The 25,554-nt window shown below is 39.6% G+C and overlaps 2 protein-coding genes and 1 long non-coding RNA gene across 5 annotated transcripts in view; 2 read left to right on the top strand and 1 right to left on the bottom strand.

Annotated features, from left to right (window-relative positions):
- Positions 1-9,761, top strand: part of LOC141755648 (uncharacterized) — a 104,719-nt gene extending 94,958 nt beyond the window's left edge. The window contains exon 5 of the long non-coding RNA XR_012591314.1: positions 9,209-9,761. This is a non-coding gene — a long non-coding RNA (uncharacterized LOC141755648). The remainder of the gene's footprint in view (positions 1-9,208) is intronic.
- On the bottom strand, positions 84-7,225 carry LOC141755642 (F-box only protein 30-like). 2 transcript variants are annotated; one of them, XM_074614686.1, is made up of 4 exons: positions 7,064-7,223; positions 5,315-5,408; positions 2,321-4,465; positions 84-898 (listed from the first exon to the last, which is right to left on the bottom strand). In XM_074614686.1, exons 3-4 carry the CDS (start codon positions 4,406-4,408, stop codon positions 704-706), a joined length of 2,283 nt encoding a protein of 760 aa, XP_074470787.1. In that variant the 5' UTR covers positions 4,409-4,465; positions 5,315-5,408; positions 7,064-7,223; the 3' UTR covers positions 84-703. The 2 variants fall into 2 exon arrangements, with proteins under 2 accessions (XP_074470787.1, XP_074470788.1); XM_074614687.1 differs by lacking the exon at positions 5,315-5,408 and having other exon boundaries at positions 7,064-7,225.
- Positions 9,762-13,779: 4,018 nt separating the features above from the next.
- Positions 13,780-25,554, top strand: part of grm1a (glutamate receptor, metabotropic 1a) — a 38,172-nt gene continuing 26,397 nt past the window's right edge. Inside the window, exons 1-3 of one of the 2 annotated variants that reach the window (XM_074615721.1) lie at positions 13,780-14,000; positions 15,519-16,338; positions 19,361-19,610. In XM_074615721.1, the coding sequence (XP_074471822.1) occupies positions 15,612-16,338; positions 19,361-19,610 (977 nt within the window). In that variant the 5' untranslated portion in view covers positions 13,780-14,000; positions 15,519-15,611. The remainder of the gene's footprint in view (positions 14,001-15,518; positions 16,339-19,360; positions 19,611-25,554) is intronic. The other variant, XM_074615720.1, reaches the window with a different exon arrangement.

The raw sequence follows: 25,554 nt of genomic DNA, 5'->3' as shown, positions 1-25,554 counted from the left end.
CCATCAACTGCCTTGTCCTCCATTTGGGTCACAATTTATACAGCTTTAAAGACAAGCACATAAATAAAGGCCAAACACATAAATAAAAGGCTGTAAAGACTTTATTAAATGGTAGCAAATCACATGCATTATTGGGCTATCCTCATATTAATATCCATCTGTTTTGACTCAAATCCTGACATCCTATTAACCCAGACAACAGACTTGCATTGGATTGACACCCGCTATTAGGGATCAGAAAGACGAGATCATTTAGGGTCACATATTAACATAGGAAGGATTAGCAAGTCTTATGTAAAGTGCTGGCATAACTTCTTTCACACAGAATAATGCAATATAACCATCAATCTGCTTTTTCCCCATGGCTACTACTGAAAGGCAAGATAGTGAAAGCATTTATACAGTATATCATATAGAATAATATAAATCTATTATGCATATTTATCTTCAAGAAAATACATTTTATTTTACCAGAATAAGGACACATTTTCAGCACAAATCCATGCTAAAGGTCCTACATAGGGACCCCCAAAACAACAGACCTACATTGTGGCAAGTAGGGTGTTATTTCATTAAGGCTTCTTCATAATGTAGTGTAACACAGGAAGAGTTATTTGTTTTCAAGACATAAAAACTTTAATTGCAACATCCACATAATGCCACAGTGACTCTTGTGCAGCTACGAGAGGTCAGCCTTGTTTGGTCAGGTGTTAACGTGACGCAGGACGCGACGCAGCGATTGTCCGTCTCGTGCAGTACACATGGCAGGGAGGGGTACGGGTTCTGTCTTGTGCTCCACTATGTTGAAGTGGCACTTCTTAAGATGGTCCGACATGCTGGGGAGATCGGTGAAACCCCACGATAACACTGGGCTGAAGGCGGTGCTGAATCTCCACACCTGCATCAGTAAAAAAAAAAAAAGATCATGGAATGAAGAGGGCATTGCATGTCAAAACCTTTAGAAGGGCTCCTGTTCATTTGTTACAGTTTTTCGCAATCGCTTTGGCTAATTTTTTTGAAACGGTCTTAACTTTCTCTAAACTGTAAGTGCAAATGTCACAACTGTTTATCACAACTTTATTGCATGCCTGGAAAAAAGTAGTAACTCACCCAAAACATTTCATTCATGCTTCAAAACCTAGTTAATGTGTCAGTAAGTTTGCCAAAGCCACCAAAATGAAAAGTTGTTTTGACATCGTGTGAGCCGTACTGGTCTGGAAATATTTCTTATATGCAAATCTCAGTTTTGTTTGACACTGACTGCTTACTGTACGATACAAGAATGTCAGTTATGTCTAGCTGAATGCTGTTGTGTATCACACTGAGCTGTTTAAATTCCGGTAAAAGTTTACTGGGAAAAGACAATACTGTAGTCTACAATACTGTATACACAGAAACAGGATATGCACATTTGTGTTTACAGTAAATGTACTTGTGTAGCAATGTGTTATATGTACTTGTAAACAGAAAATTCACCTTTGAGCTTTCATGTAAAGTCATATACAGTGAACAGAACATTTGCTACAAAATGCCAATAAAAAAAATTCAAAAACCCAGTAACAATGAAAAAAGCTGTAGTAGTTCAGTAAAAAACAACTAATTGTACCTCCCCACAGTACGTAACACCATGTCATAGATATTTATGGAATATACATGCATGTCTGATAGATTTTGACAATTGAATGGATTATTTTGCATTCGATGGCTCAATTGATGAAAGAGGGTTTAGAAGTTGTGAAGAGTACGACAGTTTTACTGGGAATCAACTCATAGTTTTGATCAGCAAGATGTGCAAGTGGTTATTGTGCAAATTGTACTGACTCTTTGCACACACATGCTAAAACACATGCCATTTGAGAAGAACAAACTAATTGTTCAGAGATTTGAGCTCATTCTTTCGAAAAGAATAATTCTCATTCGAGACTGTAAATGCATTTTACATACAATCCTTGTGTGAACCTTCACTCCCTACTTTAATTTCCTTCTGGCTCACTGCTTATACAAATTTACAAAAATGTAAATTTGAATTCAAAAAACATTTTAAGCTTTGGGGGAACTTTACTCATCAGTCAATCTCTTTAATACAGCTTTGTAATAATTATTCTTTATTCTATGTTGTTAAAAATGTGGTCAAAGTTATTTTTTTGTGTATATAATATTGTAGCATTTAGTGTAGAGCTAAAGTGGCACATCAGCTATTTGAAATGTTGCCTCTTGCCAAAAGCATATGAACCTTTGTAATCGTTAAGAGATAAAAAAAAAAGAATCCATCAAAAAATCTGACATACAGTAGCTTTATCATGCAGGTTTTTCTACTCACTCTATTTTTGATCTGCCATGAGACAGTGCCAGGGGCACCAGGATATCGTCTTCGCTCCCACTGCAGTTCCACTATGCCCCTGGTCTGGAGGAGACTGGCACACACCTCCCTCATAGTCCGTGACACCAGAGACAGCTGGCACAGGCTGAAACTGTCCAGGAACCCAGCTATGTGCCACAGTATCTCAATGGGAAGCCCACTAATTTGGTCAGACTGGAGGTCACTTGGAAGTTTTGCATTTGGACAAGGCTGAACCCCGAAGGACCTGAGGTGCCTGTCATGAACCACTTTGGCCCCCTTGGTGGATGGGTAAAACCTCCGCTGAGAAAATGTGCAGCCATAATATGCCAGGGGGCAGCGGTGCTCCATCCAACCATTGAGACCAGCGTGAATGTCACCGTGGACGTTTATGAAATGGGAAGAAAACTGGTCCCGGCGTAAAGCCTGACCACAGACGAAAGGGAACATGTGCTGGTAGCGGGGGTTAGGAGGGAGGTAGCGGTTATGCGGGACTGCCTCCACCTCCAGAGCTTCAAGGACAAGGCCGAGGCGGAGAGTGCGGAAAGGGCTGGGATAGGAGAGCTGGGGGGCAGCATGGTCACAAGCAGAAGCAGAGGCAATGTCACCCACTCTAGTGTTGGTTACCAAGATTGCTGCAGGGAAAGTGAAAGTCTGTGTGCCAAAGTCAACACGGTAGCCATCAACATAAACTGTGTCAGAGATCCTTCTACACTCTCTGGACTCCTCTAAACAGAAGAGCAGCGCTGCTGTGATCAGATCAATTTCTCCCAGACCCATGGGGTCGTCATCCTGTTCCAGATCTGAAGTATCTACTGCCTTGTCCTCCATTTTGGGTCGCAATTTATACAGTGACCTGTTAGGGATGAAACCTATCCGTCCATTAGGTAATGACCATTGGCCCTGGCCCCTAAAAAACGGGTAGTTGTGGAACTTACGCTCAGGCCCATGGTTTTCTAAAAGAACTAGCCCCCTATCCTCCAGGACCACATGACCAGCCCTCTGTGCCACACCCTGGCTGACTTGCACTGGAGATGCCATTGGAGGGGTGACTGGCTCCTGAGAAACCCCAGCATTCATGTCATCTTGCACCTCAACAGCACAGGCTGTCTCAAGACAGGCCTCCGTTGCTCCTGACAGTGGTCCATTTGTTGTCTTTAAAATATTTACATCTGTTCCTTTCAGAGCCCCGTTTCCTCTCAAACAGCTAGAACAAACACTTTGCTCCTCCATCTCTCTTTTATTCAAACCACCAGTGGCTACAGGTGTTTTGTCTTCCAGTCCATTCTCAAGGTCTCCGCTGTTGTTCGATCTACTCTTCTGCATAGCAACTCCTCTGTTCACACACTCTGTGCTGCTGTCGACAGAGTTGGCACTGCTAACAAAGTCCAAAGCAGCAACTATGCTTCTTGCAGTCTCCACTGTGGCCTCGTAGAGTTTACTGAAGTTCTCCTCGTTCAAGCCATTAATTCCACTGGCAATTCTCTCCTTTGCCGAGCCTGGTGGGGGAGGTTGTGGCTGACGTGAGGATGATGACTGTGAAGGTGACTCAATAATGGTGGAGGCCTCAGGGGCAGATGTAAGCAAAGCTGAGTCTGTTGCCCTGTTCTCCTCACTAACAGGGTCAAGTGGCTCTCCTTCTGCAGTAGGTGCCATGGCAATCACCTTGAGGGACTCCAGTAGCGTACGCTGGTCCTGAAGAGCAAGTGCCATGTCTAGCTGCTCCACCTCCTCCACCCCACGGCTTAGGCTCTCATAGGAAGTATAGTCCAGGCAGCTAACAGGCCATCTGTTCCACTCCATAGTGCAGCACACCACTCCAGCTGGACACACTTCAAGGTGCGCATACATTTGGTTGCGCACCAGGGTGGTGGGGCAGCCATAGCCACTGTTTAGGCACGGAACCCTCATCAGTGGGCACATAAGGTGGTGCTCATCAACTTTGCAGGAGTGAAATACAGCCCCACACACCAGAGGACAGGTGATGAGATCACAAGAAATGCCTGGTTGAGGTCTGACCATGCATCTCTGATTAACACAGGACGTACAGTGAACATGGTCCTCCTCCATCTTCAGACCTCAAGGGGTGGAAAGCTTCTGAGGGTGACTGTGAGAAAATCCACTTTCCTGCCAATAAAGCAGAAAGAGCACATAATGTCAGTGTATTAAAGATGCTTGTGTCATATGATGACTACCACGTGATGAGCAGCGTTCTTAGACTTTTTGTTGCACAGATTTAAACTATGAGAGATTTGGCAAGTTGTAAATGGCTGCTATAATTACTGCAAACCACCAGATGTCACTGTGATGGCATACTTATCAATACTATACCCCACTTCTGCCAATAGATTGACACACACCGCCACACACCGGTCCCTCAAATGGTTGAGAATCAAGACAAATATTTGGAATTTTAATATTCAAACAGAAAAAAACCAACAAATGTCTTAAGGCAGATTTGTCAAACCAAAAATAGACCATATAACAATGCAAAAGGGATAGCTCAAAAGGTGTGATGGGGAAAAACAGCAAGGAATAATTTATTGTCATCTTGCATCACAAGCTGCCCTATTGAGGTACAAAATGGGAGATGCTGAAATTTCTAGGTAGCAGATCATCCAATGCATTTATTAAAAAAAAGCACAGATCTCAGATACCAAGAGAAAAAGACTAAATGACATTACAGTTATCACACATTCTACAGTGAATATTTAACAGTTAAATGTTCATCCTTGTGGTAAAAGTGATTCACAACACTGACGTAGTAACATTACAGCTTCCTCATATGAATACATTAACAAGGTCAATGACACAGGACTACCAAACAAACTGAATGACTAAGCAAACCTAAATTGTCCGAGGCGCTGGTGTTGGTGTCTTGCCATGTCTAGAGCCTGCACAATGACTGGGAAACAGCGCCCCTACTCGTTTGTGGAAGTCAACTGCAGTCAAGTAAAGGCTGTCTCATACAAATACCTTATTAGGAAGCTTCCCAGAGCGATACCGAGGAGGTCAAAACCTTTCCTTCCTCACATTAGGAAGTCGTGAGACAGCTCCAGAAAGACCTTAGCTAACAAAACAATTCTGTATTAAATCTTTGAAAAAGACATCTTGAAGTTAAATTGGCAGTGTGTTATGATGCCAAAGTTGCACTTTGATTGGTGTCTGATGTGTATACATTGTATAATTTCCTATTGTTAGTATAAAAGGGCAAAGTAGGATGACTTCTTACATACTAACTGCCAAAACAATGTACTATAAAGATTAGTATATATTTTATTTCCTTTGTCCCCCGAGCCATCAAACTGTGAAGCCTGCACTATATTCAGTTTTAACAGTCTCCTCTGCACTATATTCACTTTTTTAATAGTCCTGTATCACAGCTGTTACCCTGCACTATATTCACTTTTAACAGTTTTCTTCATCTCCTTGTATTTTTATATCTGGTATATTTTTTTGTACTTTGCACTACTAACTTTTTTACTGCCTTTTTACCAACATGTTTTGCACTATGGAACTGTGATGCTGGAAACTTAAATATCCCTCGGGATCAATAAAGTTACCATCTATCTATCTATAAAGATTAGTATATATTGCATAGTATATGCAACCAATATAGGTAATTGTAACTGAAGAACTTGAGCAGACAGAAAGGACACTTTCTTTCAGAACATGATTGCCATTGTATTTCCATAATTTCATGTGTAGGCAGAGTACTTACAAAGTTAATGTTCTGCAAATGAGATGCTCATCTATGATGCCACTGCTCCCTCAAAAAGCATGAACTTGTTTCTTCACTGCTAAAAAAAACTAGTTTGGGTTCTTGTGAAGTCGTTTGTTGTTAGTTTGGGTTCTTGTTAATAAAAGACTTCACAAGAACCCAAACTAGTTTTTTTTAGCAGTGAAGAAACAAGTTCATGCTTTTTGATGGAGCAGTGGCATCATAGATGAGCATCTCATTTGCAGAACATTAACACAGCGCCTGTCTGTCTGTTTCCATAACCACTTTATAGATAGCTATATATATATAGACATCAGTAACCGTACATCATCTAGTCATTGAGCCATAACATTACATTTTATCATAACTAAATCCCTGCTTAGGTTAAATGGGTTTTAGCAGGTAATAATCAGGCTGGCTCACTTAACTTAACAAGTGGCCCAAGTTAAGGCTCATACATACACATTAGCATTGTAAGATAGGTTGTTATATTCAGTTTTAACAGTTTTCTTCATCTCCTTGTATTTTTATATCTGGTATATTTTTTTGTACTTTGCACTACTAACATTTTTACTAACATGTTTTGCACTATGGAAGTGTGATGCTGGAAACTTGAATTTCCCCTCAGGATCAATAAAGTTACTATCTATCTATCTATCTATCTATCTACACTGATGACAACTGAGGCAGCTTCCTAGCAGGTAACGTTTCCACAGTACTGGAGCTAGTTCATGTTCCTGACACTTACCTAAAGTTTACGTACAACAAACATCACTGTACCAAAGGAACTGACTGTATATATGTACAGTAATCTGTATACACTCTCGTGCTGCAAGCCAGTTTGTTTTATCAACTGATCTTTGGCGATTAAATCAACTTGTTTTGGTAACAATAGCAACCTAGCTTACACTGCTAATGTTGTGCTAACAACAGCTAGCCAGCTCGGCTAGTTCAACAACCACAACAAGCTAACTGAGCAAGATAATGTCGGGTTAGTGTCTCACCTTTATTGTTGTGTTGGTAGAAGAAGGTCTGATAAGATATGTTTAGTTGTTATATGTAAATACAACTAGTTATTAGTGTAGTTAGCTCTGTTGAGAAAGTGCTAATGAGAGCTAACAACAACAATCCTTGTCACTCAGCCTCCCTTTGTTTTTTGTTCGAAACTTTATTGACACAAATGTAGGCTTACATCAATTTACATGTATCAGTACAAAGGTTTCCTTTGGACATTAAAAAAAAATATGTAAGACAAGAACAGTAAAGGAAAAAATTTAATTGTGTAGATAGATAACAAATTTATATTTTGATAAGGATAATTATATCAGTATTTTTTTTTCTTTCTGTATGACACAGATTAAAGGTAATCATTATAGTTAGAATAATTATAAATAATAATAATCATAGTTAGACAAATTAAATTAAATAAGTTTATACTTCTTCTCACTCCTTTTCGAATATGTAAATCAAGGCATCAAGTGTTGACAATTTATTTTTATTACGCTTTTCATTGTATGTAAATACTACTTGTTTCTGACTGTCCACTTGTTGGTATGATCATTCTTTTTCTTTATTTGTTTTTGTATTCTACATTTTTGAAATACATTTTGAAATGAAAATAGATACCCCTTTGTTATTTTAAAGAAGCAACATGTAAAGTCTGGAAGGTAAGTTTTAAACAATTAAAGAAAATTGAAATTTGTTAATAAAGTTTTTACCCATAAGATCAAATCATTTAAACTGAAATGAATATTTCATTTAAAATACACTATGATATCTTCAACAAACATTTTTTTCTGTTCGAAACTTTATTGACACAAAACTGTAGGCATACATCAATTTACATTTATCAGTACAAGGGTTCCTTTGGACATAAAAAAAAAAGAAAAACGACCAGAACAGTAAAGGAAAAAAAAGAAAAAAAATGTAATTGTGTAGATGGATAACAAATTTATATTTTGATAAGGATAATTATATCAGTAATTAATTTATATTTCTGTATGACACAGATTAAAGGTAATAATTATAGTTAGAATAACTATAAATAATAATTTGCACATATAAGAAAAGATAACAAATAGTCAATATGATTAAGTTATATTATAAGTAATGAATTGGTATTCTGGATTGATAACAAATTTATATTTTGATAAGGATAATTATATCAGCAATTAATTTATATTTCTGTATGACACAGATTAAAGGTAATAATTATAGTGTCGTATCTTCTGTGGTGATGCAGTTGAAGATGTTTGAAGAGAAACTCCGCCGACACTGTCTTAGTTGTATAACAAATTTATTACAATAAGTTCAGTATCGTAAACAAGTAACATGTTACTTGGAGAGCCTCCAGCCGAATAATGAAGAAACTCTCCCGAACGTGTACAGACAGCTCCTTAAATACCGAGCTTGGTTTGGTCAAATACTTAGTTTCCACATATTGTTTTAGGAGAGGGACAAAGAAACACCTCTTTTACGAAGCCACCATATGTCTCTTCACCTCTGACCTAGGACTCCCAGGACCCTGCTGACTTAGCATTAGGTATATGTTTACCTTGACCAGATGTCTTTTCAACTCTGACCCAGCTCTAAATCAGGAAGGCCCAAACAACAACTAACATTCCAATATACTCTCCTAATACAAACCATCTATATAAATATGCTGCATCTAACAGCAGACACCTCAATAGTTAGAATAATTATGAATAATAATAATTACAGTTAGACAAATTTAGGTAGATTTAATTAGAGTATATGTATGCTCAATAAGGAAGCTTGTTAATAATTAATAATTTACTTATGGAGAAAGGTTGGGATTAAATAAATGTATACTTCTCACACCTTTTTGGAAAATGTAAATCAAGGCATCAAGTGTTGACAATTTATTTTTCTTACGCTTTTCATTGTATGTAAATACTGTTTATGACTATCCACTTGTTGGTATGATCCTTCTTTTTCTTTATTTTTTTTGTATTCTAAATTTTCGAAATACATTTTGAAATGAAAATGAATGAAAATAGATACCCCTTCGTAATTTTAAAGAAGCAAAATGTAAAGTGTTGAAGGAAAGTTTTAAACAATAAAAAAAAAAAATGTGTTAATAAAGTTTTTACCCATAAGATAATTTAACTCTAACTCTACTTCCTCAGGAAGCTGAAGCAGGCTCACCTTCCTCAACACCTGCTGATCAATTTCTATCGGGCAACCATTGAGAGCCTCCTGACCTACTGCTGCACTGTGTGGTTTGCTAGCTGCACAGTGGAGAACAGGAGGGACCTGCAGCGGGTGGTGAGGATGGCAGAAAAAGTGATTGGGACCACATTCCCCCCCCTCAGTGACCTATACGCTGGCCGGCTCTGTAAGAAAGCCAGCTGTATCTCCAAAGACCCCACCCACCCTGGACATGTACTGTTTACTCCCCTTCCATCCAGAAGGAGATACAGGACAATTAAAACACACACAAACAGACTTTGAAACAGCTTTTATCCACAGGCTGTCAAGTGTGTAGAACCCCCCCACCCAAAGGCTGAGGACACTAGCTGCTGAACCATAATCATGGCACCTGCACTTTATGATGATCCACTTATTTATTTGTCTACTTTGTGATTTGAATGTTTTTATGGTTGTTTTTAATGTTTGTTTTTACTGCAAAGAGCTGCTAAACTGTTTTTCGTTGTTTTCAATGACAATAACAATAAAGTCTCTATTCTATTCTATTCTATAATTTAAACTGAAATTAATATTTCTTTTAAAATACACTATGATATCTTCAACAAACAGTTTTAAAATGTACTTTTATATTATGAAAATGAGATACACAAATCTAACATTAGATTTATAAAAAAAAGATTGGTGGTTTTGTGCAGTTAATTTTTAATATAAACCTACTTGATACTGCATTTATAATCTGCGACGTCTACCACCTATACATTTTAAAAGTGCATGTGTTCATAATCAATAAATAAATCAGACACAAAACTCACTTATGAAAAAAAAAATATTTTGTAGACCTAATTAGCCAGAGTGCCTTACACATCTTTTTTTTTTAATAACATGCAGTGACCAGTAACAAACAGGAGAGTTCACTGTTGTACTATTTTTGCCACATGGCCTCCTACAGCTGGTAATGGTTAGACTGTGCCTCAGTTCATTGTCGTTAACTGAGGGAGACGCCACGTTTCGAGGTCGGGGTCACCTACAAAACGGCACCCCTGGAGCAGGAGGCGCTGACTCATGGACACATCAGCAGAGCAGTGCTCAGCAGTACTGAATACACTTGTCATGAGGTGTTGAAACAAACCAATGCAGTCAGTGGGACCATCACCATTTATTTACATGATATAAAATGTAAAAAATATAAAAAGGAGTCCGAATTTGCAGTGACTTTCCCTATTAAAATCACTATACATTTTAGTAGCCCAAGGAAATGAAAAATCACAGTATTTGTATTTATATCTTAGCCATTGTATACAATTCAAAATCCTTAATACATGAGCTTATAATATACAGATTGAATTGTTATAAGATATATGCTGTATTCAGGGTTGGCTTAATGCACAGGCCATATAGGTGGTCGCCTAGGGCGCCACCTTCTGGGGGGCACTGATCGCCCTTAAATATAAAAATAATAATATTAATAGTAATAATAAATGATCAACCAATCATCAACCTAATTTTCTGCATTGAGGTAACCCATGAACAAATAATTGAAGAAAGAAAGAAATACACTTTTCACCCCTAACTTTTTCTCACACTTCTTCAATAGCCCGGCCGCACTTATTTGTGAATAAAAGTGTAAATTGTAGTGAAACACTAGTAGTAGTAGTAGTGTCTAAACATTTTTAAACCAACAATATCAGTGACCAATTATTTATTATTTATCATAATAAATACAGTTATTTATGTAAATACAAATCTCAATTTTTTTCTTAAAACCATTTTGATGTCTGATGTGTGTTGCAGGTTTAAAGGGTTAGGGTTGGGGTTCTGGGGGGTTGAACCCTAACCCGAGAGCTATATGTAGAGCTTGTGTTTCACTGGTTCATATGCTTCATTTGAGGTTTACTTATCTAGGTGCCAGGCAACCGTAAATAAATATGATACTTATTCCTAACAACCCATGAGACAGGGTGAAGAGAATGAAGGATGGGTAGATTAATAGATGGCTATGTGGATGGATCTTTAACTCTCAACTTCGCGAGCTGTCCTGTGCTGCAAACCATGCCTTCACTTGTGAGTTTTGAAGTGGTTTAATGTTGCATTTTAGACAACAAACAAAATATTTGTGTAATATTCTTTGTGCTGTTGTCCTTAAACTGTCGCATTTTTAACAATCCCATGTTGATGAAAAAGACAAATGTTGCTGAATAAGCACCAACTTCCCAGATTCCCCCTGAGTTGCACAAAGCCAGGCCATGAAAAATAGGCTTGCCAAAAGACTGATTGATGGGGTTTATGTTTTGAGGAAGTAAAACAAAAATGTATGTTTATTTTTCATCCAATTTTTCACAAGCAACGAAGGTGACATCTATATTACACAGTGACTAAAGCCTAAAAAGAACATAAAGAATGACATTATAGGCTACCTATTTTATACCATTCATTTAATTGATAATCATATAACTGTCTGGTCTCTCTTGACCAATACATCACAATAATAATAATGCTTAGGCCTAAGTCATTGCTGGAAAGACCTGCGGTCAACCCACACTGACTGCGTCCTAGAATAAACCGAGCACCGCCGTCGCCCTTTGCCCTCAAGTGTGGCTGCAGCATCCAAGTAGTCTCTCCTTCTCAAACATGTCACTTTTATTCAGGTTCAATATCAGACGCTCGCTCCCGAAGCCCCGGGCACCAGCAGTTGCAGTGTCATAGCGACTCTTTTATAAGTTTATTTGTGATTTATACCGCCTGCCGTGAGTCACGACAAGACCCTACCAAGTAAACTACATGCCCCCTGGGAGTTGGCTGTGTCTCTGCGTGGGACAACATACACCATTAAGACTTAGTCTCTGTCTTCATCACTGAGGGGTGGAGTCGTTTCAGAAGTTCTACTCAGTGACAGTAGCTTACAGTGGTGGGTACATTGCTGAAGTCGGCCATAAGACAGACAATCACTTTTATGTAATTTCTTTTCCAATAGAAACGTGTTTGCCTCAGGCCTAAATCAGTTTACTAAGTGATTTAGGCAGACCTTATGGCATAGATGTTAATCTCAGGTTAAAGTAGTGAGTAAAGCTTTATTCAGCAGGTTAAAGAGCAGCAAAATAGAAATCTATGATTGGCCTCCATTGACTTAATGACTTGTCATTAAAGACCTTCAATCAAACGCTAGATGGCGCGATGCAGACTGTTGCTATCTATGGTGCTGAAAACATCCATTATGGCCTATTAGAAGCCAGGGGCCTCAAGTAAACTCAAGGAGTGAACATATGAAATATATTAGTGATGAAGGACAGCGATGCTTGACGCCTCTGTCTGCTTGTTGTTAGCGCTTGTCAGTCTTAAATCATATAAACTCCCTTCAGTTATAGCGAGCTGTCACATAATTCAAATGGTGGTTAACGCCTGACACCAATACCTCATCTCACTTTCTCTTTCCTTCTCAAAGTAACAGAATTATTGATATACTGAATTATTAAGTTGCAACGACTATTTATTTATTTATTTATTTTAGGGCTGTTGCTAAAAAATCGTTTTAACACCACTAACTTATTAACGCAATTGGAGGTTGTAGCGGGCTCAATTTTAAAGCTAGAGTGAAGATGCTGGTAACATACAAATCTAGAAAAGGCATCCATTGGTACCAACCATGTCATACTAGCTTGTCAGGAAGGAGGTTAAATAACACTACAAAGTTATGCAAAATTTTGGCGAGGAAAAACTGGCATGGTCATTTTCAAAGGGGTCCCTTGACCTCTGACCTCAAGATATGTGAATGAAAATGAGTTCTATGTTTACCCAAGAATCTCCTCTTTACAGACATGCCCACTTTATGATAATCACATGCAGTTTGGGGCAAGTCATAGTCGAGACAGCACACTGACAGCTGTTGTTGCCTGTTGGGCTGCAGTTTGCCATGTTATGATTTGAGCATATTTTTTTATGCTAAATGCAGTACCTGTGAGGGTTTCTGGACAATTATTGTCATTGTTTTGTGTTGTTAATTGATTTCCAATAATAAATATATACATACATTTGCATAAAGCAAGCATATTTTCCCACTCCCATATTGATAAGATTATTAAATACTTGACAAATCACCCTTTAAGGTACAGATAAAATATGTGTGATTAATCACAATTAATCATGGCCAATCATGCAGTTTATCACGATTACATATTTTAATCGATTGACAGCCCTTATTTATTTATTTATTTATAGCAATAATTGGACACCCGCCATGACACAATCATACACAAAACACAGCTTCATGCTGCTACAAAAACATTTGTATGATAGTGCTACTGACCAGACAGCTATATGATGATATCTAACAGGCTTATAGTTTCCCACCAAACATTTTCCAACCTGCTTATATATGAGGTGGAGAAAATACCGTGCATGAGATAACACTAATGATCATGTAATAAACCAGCATCTATACTGCAACTATCTTGCACAGAATGCTCAATGCTCCATAGATTTTTTTATAAAACGTGACAGCAGATTTCGATCATTTCAGCTCTGATCAAACATTGCATCTCATAATGCACGTTTATTAAAGATGTGCAAGAGGGCATCAGAGGTAGTAAATAGTGTAGAAAAAGGCGATGGTTGCGGGGGATCTTCATGTTCACGTTTCGAGTTGAGGGAGAGAGAAAGCGAGAGAGAGAGAGAAAGAGAAAGAGAGAGGAGAGAGAGAGAGACTCAAGTGATACAGCCGAGGACCACGCGCTACAGCAGACGGACGAAGGCACGCGACATGTCTCGAGGATTCAGGTAAGTTTATTTTATTCTAAAGACACAGAAAAAGCAGCTTATAATAAGCTATGTATGATAAAGCTATAGGACAACGAATAAGATAGATACAATGGGATATAGGCTATTGAGAACAGACTAGTCATGTTAAGCTTCCTCCTGCTGAATATTAGCATATGTATTATTAATATGATTATTAGGCTATTATTATGATCAAGGGATGAATGTATGGTGCGTTTGAAACCAAAACAACCTATAGGGTGTCTTCTACATCCTCATATAGGAGCCGACTATGGAAGGGTTGTATAGTTTCTCTGCTTTTTTGTAGAAACTAGCTGAGTGAAATGGTGAAGAATGTCTGTGAAAAGATGACCAGTCCAGGCAACAGTCCTAAAGACCTTGTCCTTGTAACGTGGTTTGGAAAGCGCGCTGCTGTCCATGGTGCTGAAATCTGCTTTCTGCCTCATTTTCTCAATGGACAGCAGCGAGCACAGCACTTAGTGCACAGTGCTGCTGGCTATTTGGAATAAAACACATTATGTTTGAGAAATTTCAAAGTGATCTGACTGCACCTTTCCAGAGATAACCACCTGGGCAATTCCCAGTGGACAGCACACTCCTTGTTCAGCCACTATACTGCCCTGCTGTGAGCTACCTTGCTTAAAGAATAGAATAGAATAGACACTTTACTGTCATTGTCATTGAAAACAACGAAAAAACAGTTTAGCAGCTCCTCTTGGCATTAAAAGCAAATCAAAATGTAGACAAATAAATGGATCACAAAGTGCAGGTGTCATGATTATGGTTCAGCAGCTAGTGTAGTGTAGGCACCTCAATAGTAGCTGATCTCTGATGAAGAGAGGCGTTAGGACTGTTGCACAGCTGTGAGGATGTAAAACAGGGCGTTGATGGAAAAGGAGCATGCGTGCTTTAGTCAACTCTTCCCACATCACACTGTACTGTAGCACATCTGGCCTCATTTTCTCCTCACAGCTTACATGTCAAACAGCACTTTGAGCTGAGTGAAATGGTGAAGAATGTGTGTGAGAAGATGACCAGTCCAGGCAACAGCCCCAAAGACCTTGTCCTTGTAATGTGGTTTGGAAAGCGCGCTGTCCATGGTGCTGAAATCTGCTTTACTGCCTCATTTTCTCAATGAGCAGCAGCGAGCACAGCACTTTCAGCCTAGTGCTGTCTATTTGGAATAAAACACATTTGTTTGAGGAATTTAAAAGTGATCTGGTTGCTCCTTCCAGAGATAACCACCTGGGCAAATCCCAGTGGACAGCACACTCCTGTTCAGCCACTATACTGCCCTGCCTTGCTTAAAGGCACCTTGATGGTATAGCTGATAAGAAGAGAGGCGTTAGGACTGTTGCACAGCTGTAGGGATGTAAAACAGGGCGTTGATGGAAAAGGAGCATGCGTGCTTTAGTCAACTCTTCCTACATCACACTGTACTGTAGTGCACATCTGGCCTCGTTTTTTCTCCCCATCAGCTTTCATGTCACAGCAGCACTTTGTCTCATTTCTCTGCAGGTGTGCACAGATCATGATCATCTCTGGGATAAAACGTGGATGTACTACTGACAGACAGCAGCAGATAGTAATGCCTGCACAGTTGGCACGGCGATGTGGCGCAACATGGCACGCGTAAAGATGATGGATCTCCTCGCTCTCCTGTGTGTCGTCCTCGTGCTCTCATCCCACCTGAGCAGCAGCAGCAGCATCTACGAGCGCTCGGTGGCTCCTCGCGCCGTGGTGCGCTCCGTGGCACGCATGGACGGAGACGTGATCATCGGCGCGCTCTTCTCCGTCCACCACCAGCCGTCCGCGGAGAGAGTGGCCGACCGCAAGTGCGGGGACGTCCGCGAGCAGTACGGCATCCAGAGGGTGGAGGCCATGTTCCACACGCTGGACCGGATCAACGCAGACCCGGATCTGCTCCCAAATATAAGCCTGGGTTGTGAGATCCGAGACTCCTGCTGGCACTCCTCCGTGGCTTTGGAGCAGAGCATCGAGTTCATCCGGGACTCCCTCATCTCAATCCGGGACGATAAGGACGGGTCCAAGTGGTGCATTGATGGGACTCCGTCACACCAGCCTCCACCCTCCAAGAAGCCCATCGCAGGAGTGATCGGACCCGGATCCAGCTCTGTGGCCATCCAGGTGCAGAACCTGCTGCAGCTCTTCAACATCCCGCAGATCGCCTACTCTGCTACCAGCATCGACCTGAGCGACAAGACTCTGTTCAAGTACTTCCTGAGGGTCGTGCCCTCAGACACCCTGCAGGCCAGGGCCATCCTGGACATAGTCAAGAGATACAACTGGACCTATGTGTCTGCTGTGCACACTGAGGGTGAGACTCCTATATATACATATATACACTATATATATATATATATGTATATATATATATATATACATACTCCTTGTATTTTTATATATGGTATATTTTTTTGCAACTGTGATGCTGGAAACTTGAATTTCCCCTCAGGATTAATAAAGTTACTATCTATCTATCTATCTATCTATCTATCTATCTATCTATCTATCTATCTATCTATCTATCTATCTATCTATCTATCACTGACATCCATGTTAGTCTGGTAGTGGAGAATATAGTGAGTTTATAGTGACCTCATCCTTTATTATGGAATTTTAATTACCCATGGCATCCTGACTATTTTAATATGATATAAAATATCACAGGAAATGTATGAACTCATTGAAACTCACTACAATGAGAACATTAGAGAACATATTAGTATACAGTTCTCTCCCCACAAGACTTTATAGAGAATTCTCTATGTTCAGTACCTGCCCATCTGGTATTTGCAGCCACACATGTGCATACTTGAGTATATCTTCATTAGGATTTTTATGCAGTTGTCTGGAGTTGGGGGTTGTGTGGATGACCATCTTCCCACACATCCTATGCATCATCAGGCTATGTTTGCATTTATTAAATAACTATGTTATGGACTCTTAAGTCCATGAAAGTGGATGTTGAGTAAACATTAGGTAGTCTCTCCTTTTGTTTCTTTGAGAAATATACAGTATGTGCTTGTCCTTCTTACCATTTTGTTACAAGCTTTAGCATGTTTTGATCCAAAGCTGGAGGTTCTTGGCTGTGTTATTAAAGTCCTCGTAGCAAGTTTTTAAAAGTCAGCATCCAGCCAAACACATGAGGGACCGTATTAGCATTAACAATTTAGGTGTTCATTTTGGAAATGTTAAATTAATTCCTGCATGGTTAAGTCAGGAAGGATGAGGCTGGGATGAAAAAATGTCATTAATGTTTCAAATTTCACCACATTCATGTAAATTCAAATAAAAAAGTCTTATCTCCACAGAAAACCCAGCAATAATAGTATTCAGTTTTTCCACACCACGATGGGCTCACTTTTTCTTATGCTAATTTGTTCAGCCGAACAGTACAACAGGAGGTAAAAAAAAGGAGAGGGGTTGGGTAGGCAGAGTAATTACTGTGAAGTGAATTTTGTCTGTAGCTTTTTATTAAAGTCTTAGTGAAACACAGTCAGTGATGTGCACCCAAAATATGACAGGCTATATTACCCAGGATCCCCCTTGAGGAGCAGCGGATGCATGGGGAGTGTAAAACATCTTTGGAAAGTCCTATTATAGTCAGGTGTTGGAGAGGGGCTTTGAACACAGGTTGCTATCAGATAGATGAAGAGAGGGCGTTAGGGCGCTGTAGTACCCAGAGACATAACTAGGTGGCGTCAGCTATCTGACCTTCAACATGCAGGAGGTGCCTCTGGGACTGAAGTCATAATTTAAGAGTAATGAAAAACCAGTCAGGGGAGGGAGGGATTTGATTGCGAGCAACATCATTTACTCAACAGGCCACTGTGTGAGTGATAAAAGTAGATACTCTACAAAAAAGTTTAAAGTACAAACTTGTAATCTTTAATTAAATTGTGTTTTTTCTTCATTGTGTAAATATATATCCTTACACTGACTATAAGTTCAGTTTTTCAAGAGACATTTGGAGTCACAGTAAATGTTTCTAACTGAGACTTTACATCCTGATTTGTGTGACGCAGACTTTACCCTGACCTTTGAGGAGTCATGTAAATGTAAATCCACTTGTTTGTTTTGCTCTATCTTTAGTTATCTCTGAAACACTGGTCACGACTGACTTAAGCTCGTGAGGTTTTCTCCCTCCACCACCTTAGACAAGTTATAAATGCAGCTTGTTCCCGTAGCAACAGCTAGGGCTGTGAAATTGCATAAATTACCTGTCCTGATTATCATCAGTCTGGCAGGAATACTCAAAGCAGGTTTTTGGTAGTCATTGTCAAACGGGCTGTCATCTAATGCACCACCACCCACCTGTCTCACAGCCTAGATGGAAAGAGTAAAATAATTGGATATCATTATTTCCATTTACCAGTGGGAGAGTGAAATGAGGCAACTGAAAATATCATCAAAGGACCATTGGAAAACCAACACATGGGCCCATTGTGTGCCAGAGTAAATGCATTACTGTGATGCCTATTTCGATTGCCGTCTTCCTTCCTCTATAAAGCCATGACACATACAGATAGATGGAGTATTCGTTCTTCATCACCTATATAAGGGGAGAGCGGCATGATGGAGGCCCCCAGGAACCTGGCCTCTCATCAAGGCAATAGCACAGCAAATGTTTCCTGATATTTATGGATAAGGGCTCTTAATTTCCTTTTGACATACACACACGCAGACACATGTTCAAGCATGCACAAGTGATTGGATTGTCTGCGTAATCCAGCTCTCATGCTAAAGAGGCGTGGGCTTTATCAACAATCCAGATCGTGACACAGTTGTCAAGCACCGCAGTCCGCATGGAAATAGAAGATCTAGGCTCAAACCAGCTTTCCAGGGCTCTTGATTGGGATGGTGTGCCGTTAAACAAGGACAGCTATCTTCACCCCTTTTGGCTTTGATTGCAATCAGTAGCCAGTAAACTCTCTGAACCTCATTATGAGAGGATCAGAGCTTCAGCTCAGTCAGAACTTTAGGCACCAGGGGAGGTGGGGGGGATGCTTTAAGAACAACATTGATTGTCCATCAGTGAAATAATCCAAAATGTGTGGTTGAAAGCGTTTAATGACGCAAGTAACAAGGCATGTAATGCTTTGTTATCACCAAAAAATATTGATTGTGTCACTTACAATCAGGAAATAATGCCCCATATGTTGAGCTCACAATTAGCGAAAATGCCACAGCCAGTGTATTATCCCTATACACAAAGGCTAATTTAAGAAATGGGATTACCAGACAGTGAAAATACATCTCACAAGGAAAATGTTTTATTGTTTAATTCCAGTAATGTTTTCCGTCTGAATTCAGTCTATTTTATCCATCACCTGCAGGAAACTATGGGGAGAGTGGCATGGAGGCCTTCAAGGAGCTGGCCTCTCTGGAAGGCTTATGTATTGCCCACTCGGACAAGATCTACAGTAACGCGGGGGAGAAGCACTTTGATCGCCTTTTGAGGAAACTACGGGAACGTCTACCCAAAGCTCGTGTAGTGGTGTGTTTCTGCGAGGGCATGACCGTCCGAGGTCTCCTGATGGCCATGAGGAGACTGGGAGTGTTTGGGGAATTCCTCCTCATCGGCAGGTATGGATGTGTTTTTTTGTTTTTTGTTTTTTGAAACCTTTTGATTCACAGTTGAGAGCATCTCTTTGGATGGTAAGAAATCGGTTAACAGGCTGGGAGGCTGCGAGATGCTGTGTTGTCTTCCTGATGTGCATGTCACCAAGGCAACCAAGAAGAATTAGACCACATACCAATAGCGCTGAATAGAAATGTTCTCCAGCAATGAATAATTGGTATTTCTGTCACAGGCGCAAAACTAGAGAGGGAAACAAAGCCTCCAGTCCATTCTCTCCCTCTTGGGCTGTCTCTTATTTGCTTTTTCAAGGCAATGGCTGTGATTTTGCTTTTAGCAATCAAAGAGATGACACACACACATCTGTTTAACACCCTATTGAATCAACCTGAATGGTAAAAATCTATCCCTTTTATGATTACACCTCTTGATATTCACTGCATCTCTTTCTCTCCATTTTTTCCCTCTTCCTCTCTTGTCTGTTAGTCAATGTTGAGTGACAGTGACTGCTGCAATCTTAGTCATTACAAAAGGTCAAGTAGAGTCGTCTCACACACTTATACAGCGGCACATTACACCATGAAATAGCCCTCAAGGAACATTCACACTTGTCAGTAAAAGCCACCGAAACCTTGATGCTACTTTTCAGTTCATTCATGCCAAATCTTTGAGAGAGGGAGGAGGTCTGTTGTAGGTCAGTTGTCAGCCGTATGTTACATGTGGAGGACATTAATAAGACAGCTAACCGACGACGACCGAGACTTGTAGCCCAGCTAAGCAGTATTCGTTGGAGATTTGATGAACACTGCATGAGTGCAGCTCAAATTCTGAGCCATCATCTTCAACAGGAAGAATCTGAGACACAAAATACCGCACATTAGCTTCCATCTTTAGAAAACTTTAAAATCGTCTCGTTGAATAGCCACAGTATCTAATAGATGTGAATTAGGACCCCTTGTTGCATTAGATCAAATCTGGCAATGAGTTCATTCATCATACATAAGATTCTCCAGTCTAATAGACACTTCTCCATTGGCAAGCATTGAGGGATTTGTTTCTTGTCATAGCCATTATCCTTGAGGAAGCCTTTCCTATCTCCTGTAATATCTCCCAGTGGTAGAAATAAAGAGAAGTGCTGCTCTTAACAGCCTTTGTTTATATTGTATGTGTTATATTCAATGCATACGTGCATATTTAATTTCTTGGCACGGGAAGGCACTCTTTTCTCTTCAGATGCAGAGCATGTCTTTTAAATTATCCATTATCATGACACTCTGGGGTTACATTCCTTCCCATATCTCTCCTTTTCTTTTCTTCTCCATAGGAGATGGGAAAGTGGGTCTTTTTTTAGCTTTTGTGGAAGTCTCCATGGGCGGAAGAAATGCTTCTGGGTCAGAGAGAGAGAGAAAGAGAAGGAGATAGAGAGTGTGTAAAAATGACAGAGGAAGTCTGGGCCAACACAGAAGCCAAGCCATGTGTGTGTGTGTGTGTGTGTGTGTGTGTGTGTGTGTTTCCCGGCATGTAGTGAACAACTGAATGAAGCTGTCAGACAGGTATTATCTCATCAAAGGGGAGCTTGTTTTTCTTAATTCATGCTTTCACCTCTAAAGAAGCCTCTTTCATGAAGTGTGTGTGATACACAAAGACAAACAAAGAGTGAATGAAACAAAGTACAGACAGGGACAATCTGTCGTTCTTACATTGAACATCTAACACACTTCTCAGTCTCTCTTTTGTGACTGCAAAATGATTATCTTTTACTGTGCCAAGTCTGGTGTCAACAAAAAGCTAATTGTATTAAAAGTGGTAATGTACTACAAAAAAAATGGCAAAGTGGACAGAAGTTATAAATGTGCAACTGAATTCTTCTGCACTTTCTTTGACGTTTAAGCTGCTATAATCAATATTTTTTATATTAACAATGCATCAATGATGACATGTTTGTAAAAGGGGTCACTCGTAGTGACACAGAGAATTATCACACAACCCTGCAGTTCCCCTCAGCTCTACGAAGCGTTTTACATATCATATCTTTCAGCTCACTGGTTTTACGGCACTACCTGCCCAGCACCTCACAGCAGACGGACAAAGTTAGCGACTAGCTGGTGAACATAGTTGAGCATTATGTGTGGCCTGAAACAGGACTCTCAATTAACACTATTGTTACCCCGTGGCTGCTGGATGTATAAATAGGCAGCTGTTTGCTAACATGTTCACCACATCAATTTAAAAGGTGATAATATGTCAATGTTGTGTTTGCAGCTTGTTTCCACTGCCGCAGAGTAGCAAAAACAAATCTGTCAATGCAGGTTGAACTTGTGCTGTCTGGGGCTTGCAGATTGAATTGTATCGGGAAACACATACATATGTAATGATAACAACTTCATTTCTGTTACTTTTAATCAAAATATTAACCAATTACTGTGCAGCACTACAATTTCACACCAGTGTGCGCTCTGGTATCACAATAGGCAATTGGGAAGGGCCTAAAAATAGGATAAATGTTTCATTACATTCTGTATGAGTCAACTACAACACTTGTAAAAATTAAAAGTTTATATTCTGCCCTGAAAAAAGTCATCACATCTTTAACAGCTTTGAAATCAATATGGCAACAATCCAGCCAGAACAAGCCAAAATATGACAGGAACAGGATGCATTATAAGTCCAAGTTTCTTCATAATCAGACAGGCACTGTTGCAGTCATTGCTATTTTTATTATTATTATTATTATTATTTTCAAGTATAGCATCCCGTCAGGCCAATCAGCGTAATAATTTAAATATCAAATCACCACACTAAATGCATCACCTCTCATCACAGACAACCAACAGTGTATACAATATAAACATTTTTTAATCATGCTTTTTATTGTTTCCTTAAACAAAATTGCTACAACAACCTAAACCATAACAAATCACATAATATGTACATATGATAACAGATAGTAAATGTAAATTGAAAAACAAAGTACTCAAAAACAAGCGAGGATTTAAAAAATATATATAATAATAATAATTAAAATATATATAAAAACAAATACAATTATAATAAAATATAATTATAATAAATTGAAATAATAATAATAATAATAATAATAATAATAATAATAATAATGAAATATACATACATAAAAATAAATAAATAAATGAATAAAATAAATTCCCATACCATATTACATTTGAGGATATTGGTGTTTTAATTATTGCACTACCTTAGGATAGTCAGTATAATTTGTAGGGATAATTTGTGTGCAGCCGATTCCCTCAAAGTGACTGAGATGGTGAGACAGTTATTGGATTATACATCTCCTTGACCTTATACATCTCCCATTTTATTGCACTCGGTACAAACAAAGCCGCATAAGAGATGGCGTACCAAACAAAAATAGATTTGGAAAATCCAAGAGCAGGCAGTGCTGTGTTTTTTCCGCTACATCTCATATGTGGAGATGATCATGGAATACCACAGAGGTGGATAAAAACACTGTAGAGCAGCGGCTACATATACACGCAGAATCTGAGAGCTTTTGTTTTAGCTGCTCGGCTAACCTGCTCTTCAGACGAGGGCCAGGTGTGGCAGCGTGCTCGACCCACTTTATCCCTGACCTGCAGACTCTACTCTGCATCACTTCAACTCTTTACATCCACTCTGCTCTTCTTTTGTCAGTCAACAGGGCTCTTGTCTTTTTCTCTCTCTCTCTCTCCCTCTCTCTCTGTGTTATGTCAATCATGATTTTGCCAATCAGCTGCCTCCATTACTCCACGACTGCACACATACATTTATTCTTTGCATACACTCTGGCACACAAATACAAACACACGTTCCCGACATAGATTATCCACTTCATTCCAATCAAGACGACATTGATGTGCGTCTTCTTGTTTTGTTCAAGCACATTTCAAAGTGATTCTATTAGATGAGGAACACATTCTGCTTAGGAAATTATTGTATGGCTGAGCTGGAGGCTGGTTGGCGAGCAGATTAGGAGTCAGTCAATTCTGCAGGAGGTTGGTTAAAGATAGATAGGAGCAGACTTTAGATTCATTGGGTGTGGAGTCCTGCTGGCCTGTCCACAGATTAATGCAGAGACCCCACCATGAGAGATGTAACAAAGACCGATTTAATGAAAGACAAAGAGAGATAAAGGTAGAGACAGAGAGAGACGGGTAGGAGAAAGCTAAGCATTGTTGTGGTGAAAACCCAAGTTTTAGTTTTTACATTTTCAGATAAGTTGAAGGATGACATGCTTCTCAATAGGCTGAGAAATTCTTCCACTTAGGCTCATAAAACAAGACCACTTAGAAGTAGCGTGGCGTTGTTATTAGCAACACAACACCTCATAGGAGTTTGGGATGGATAGATGGGTCAGTAAAGCATGTGTTGTTGAACTTAACGTTAAAGTCACTAATCAATATGTAAAGGGATAATCTACAGTGAGCTGGCCATTGTTGTGAAATAAACCCCGACAGGGCGATGCCGCACCCCCACATATAGCGAAGGGGCTTATTTCACAACAATGGCCCGCTAGCTTTACATTATCCCGCTTATTACACGGCTATTCACTTAAGAAATCAATAATTTGACACAAAAACGGTCCGCCAGAGTCCGACATCAGAACTGCGCCCATAGCAACGGTCTGCTATACATAGCAACAGTCTGCTATAAAGAAACAACAGACCGTAGAATGCCGTGATTGACCAATCAGAATCGAGTATTCAACAAAGCCGTGTAATAATTTTATATAAACGTTGGATGAAACGACTATGTTTAATTTGAGAGGTGTTGCTTGTATGCCTGTACGATACAAACCAACCTCGTTTCCAGCCACAGTTGTTTTCAGCAAAATAAGCTCGAGAGTCTAAAAAGCCAGATATTTCCCTCTGGAGTTCGTAGGAGGCAAAACAGAAACAGAGAGAGAATATTGGACTTCATCAAATGCATGCTAATGTTGCTCTGTGTTTGTCAGATCTGTGAATAGTCTGCTGTTTGCTAACAAGTTCACCCTAACGACTTTATAAGTTGATATATAAAGTCAAAAACCAGGTCAATTTTGTGTTTGAAGCTTGTTGTGCTGCCTTCAAGTGGACAAAAATTAACTTAAGTTTAACAGAGTGGGCTACCTCTGGGTCTGAAAAGTGAAGTGTCTTAAACTTGCATTCTTTCTAATAGCCAGCAGGGGGCGACTCCTCTGGTTGCAAAAAGAAGTCTGATTGTGTAGAAGTCTATGAGAAAATGAGCCTACTTCTCACTTGATTTATTACCGCAGTAAATTTAGTTTATGGTCTCAATCACTAGTTTCAAGTCTTCTTCAATACAGCATGATGTTCATTTAGTAAATTATGGTCCCATTTAGAGTCAAATAGACCATAAAGCAGGGGATGCTTTAGGGCGTGGCTACCTTGTGATTGACAGGGCGCTACCACGGCGTTGTCCAGTCTGAGAGTTGTTTGTTTTTTTGTCTCAGAACTTTAATCCTTTCACAGTGTTAAGTTAAGTTAATAGTAACATTTTGGTCATCTAAAAATGTCTTATTCAGTGTTCGGTTGTACTTAGCTCCACCCTCCCGTGTCACTTCTGGTTGAAAAAAGCCAAGATGGTGACGGCCAAAATGACGAACTAGAGGATTCAAAACGGCAGTCCACAAACCAATGGGTGACGTCACGGTGACTGCGTCAACTTCTTATATACAGTCTATGGTTTAACTAAGTAGCTGAATGCCAAAACTTCACCAAATCTTAAACATAGTGGTGGCAGATTTCGTTGTCTAGTTTGGAGGACTTGTTGCGTAAAACACATCAGATAATCTCAGAAAAGCATTGGCTCAAAAAAAGACATGTCGTCTGACAGAGCTTATAATTGGAGCCTGGGGGAAGATGATGTATTTTCACAGAGCAGTTTTTAAAGAAATGTACACAGTTTTGCTTTACCTATCAAAGACATAATTCAGCA

This window comes from Sebastes fasciatus, chromosome 18 (genome assembly GCF_043250625.1).
Source record: "Sebastes fasciatus isolate fSebFas1 chromosome 18, fSebFas1.pri, whole genome shotgun sequence".
NCBI lineage: Eukaryota > Metazoa > Chordata > Actinopteri > Perciformes > Sebastidae > Sebastes > Sebastes fasciatus.
This window is presented reverse-complemented; position numbering and strand designations above follow the sequence as displayed.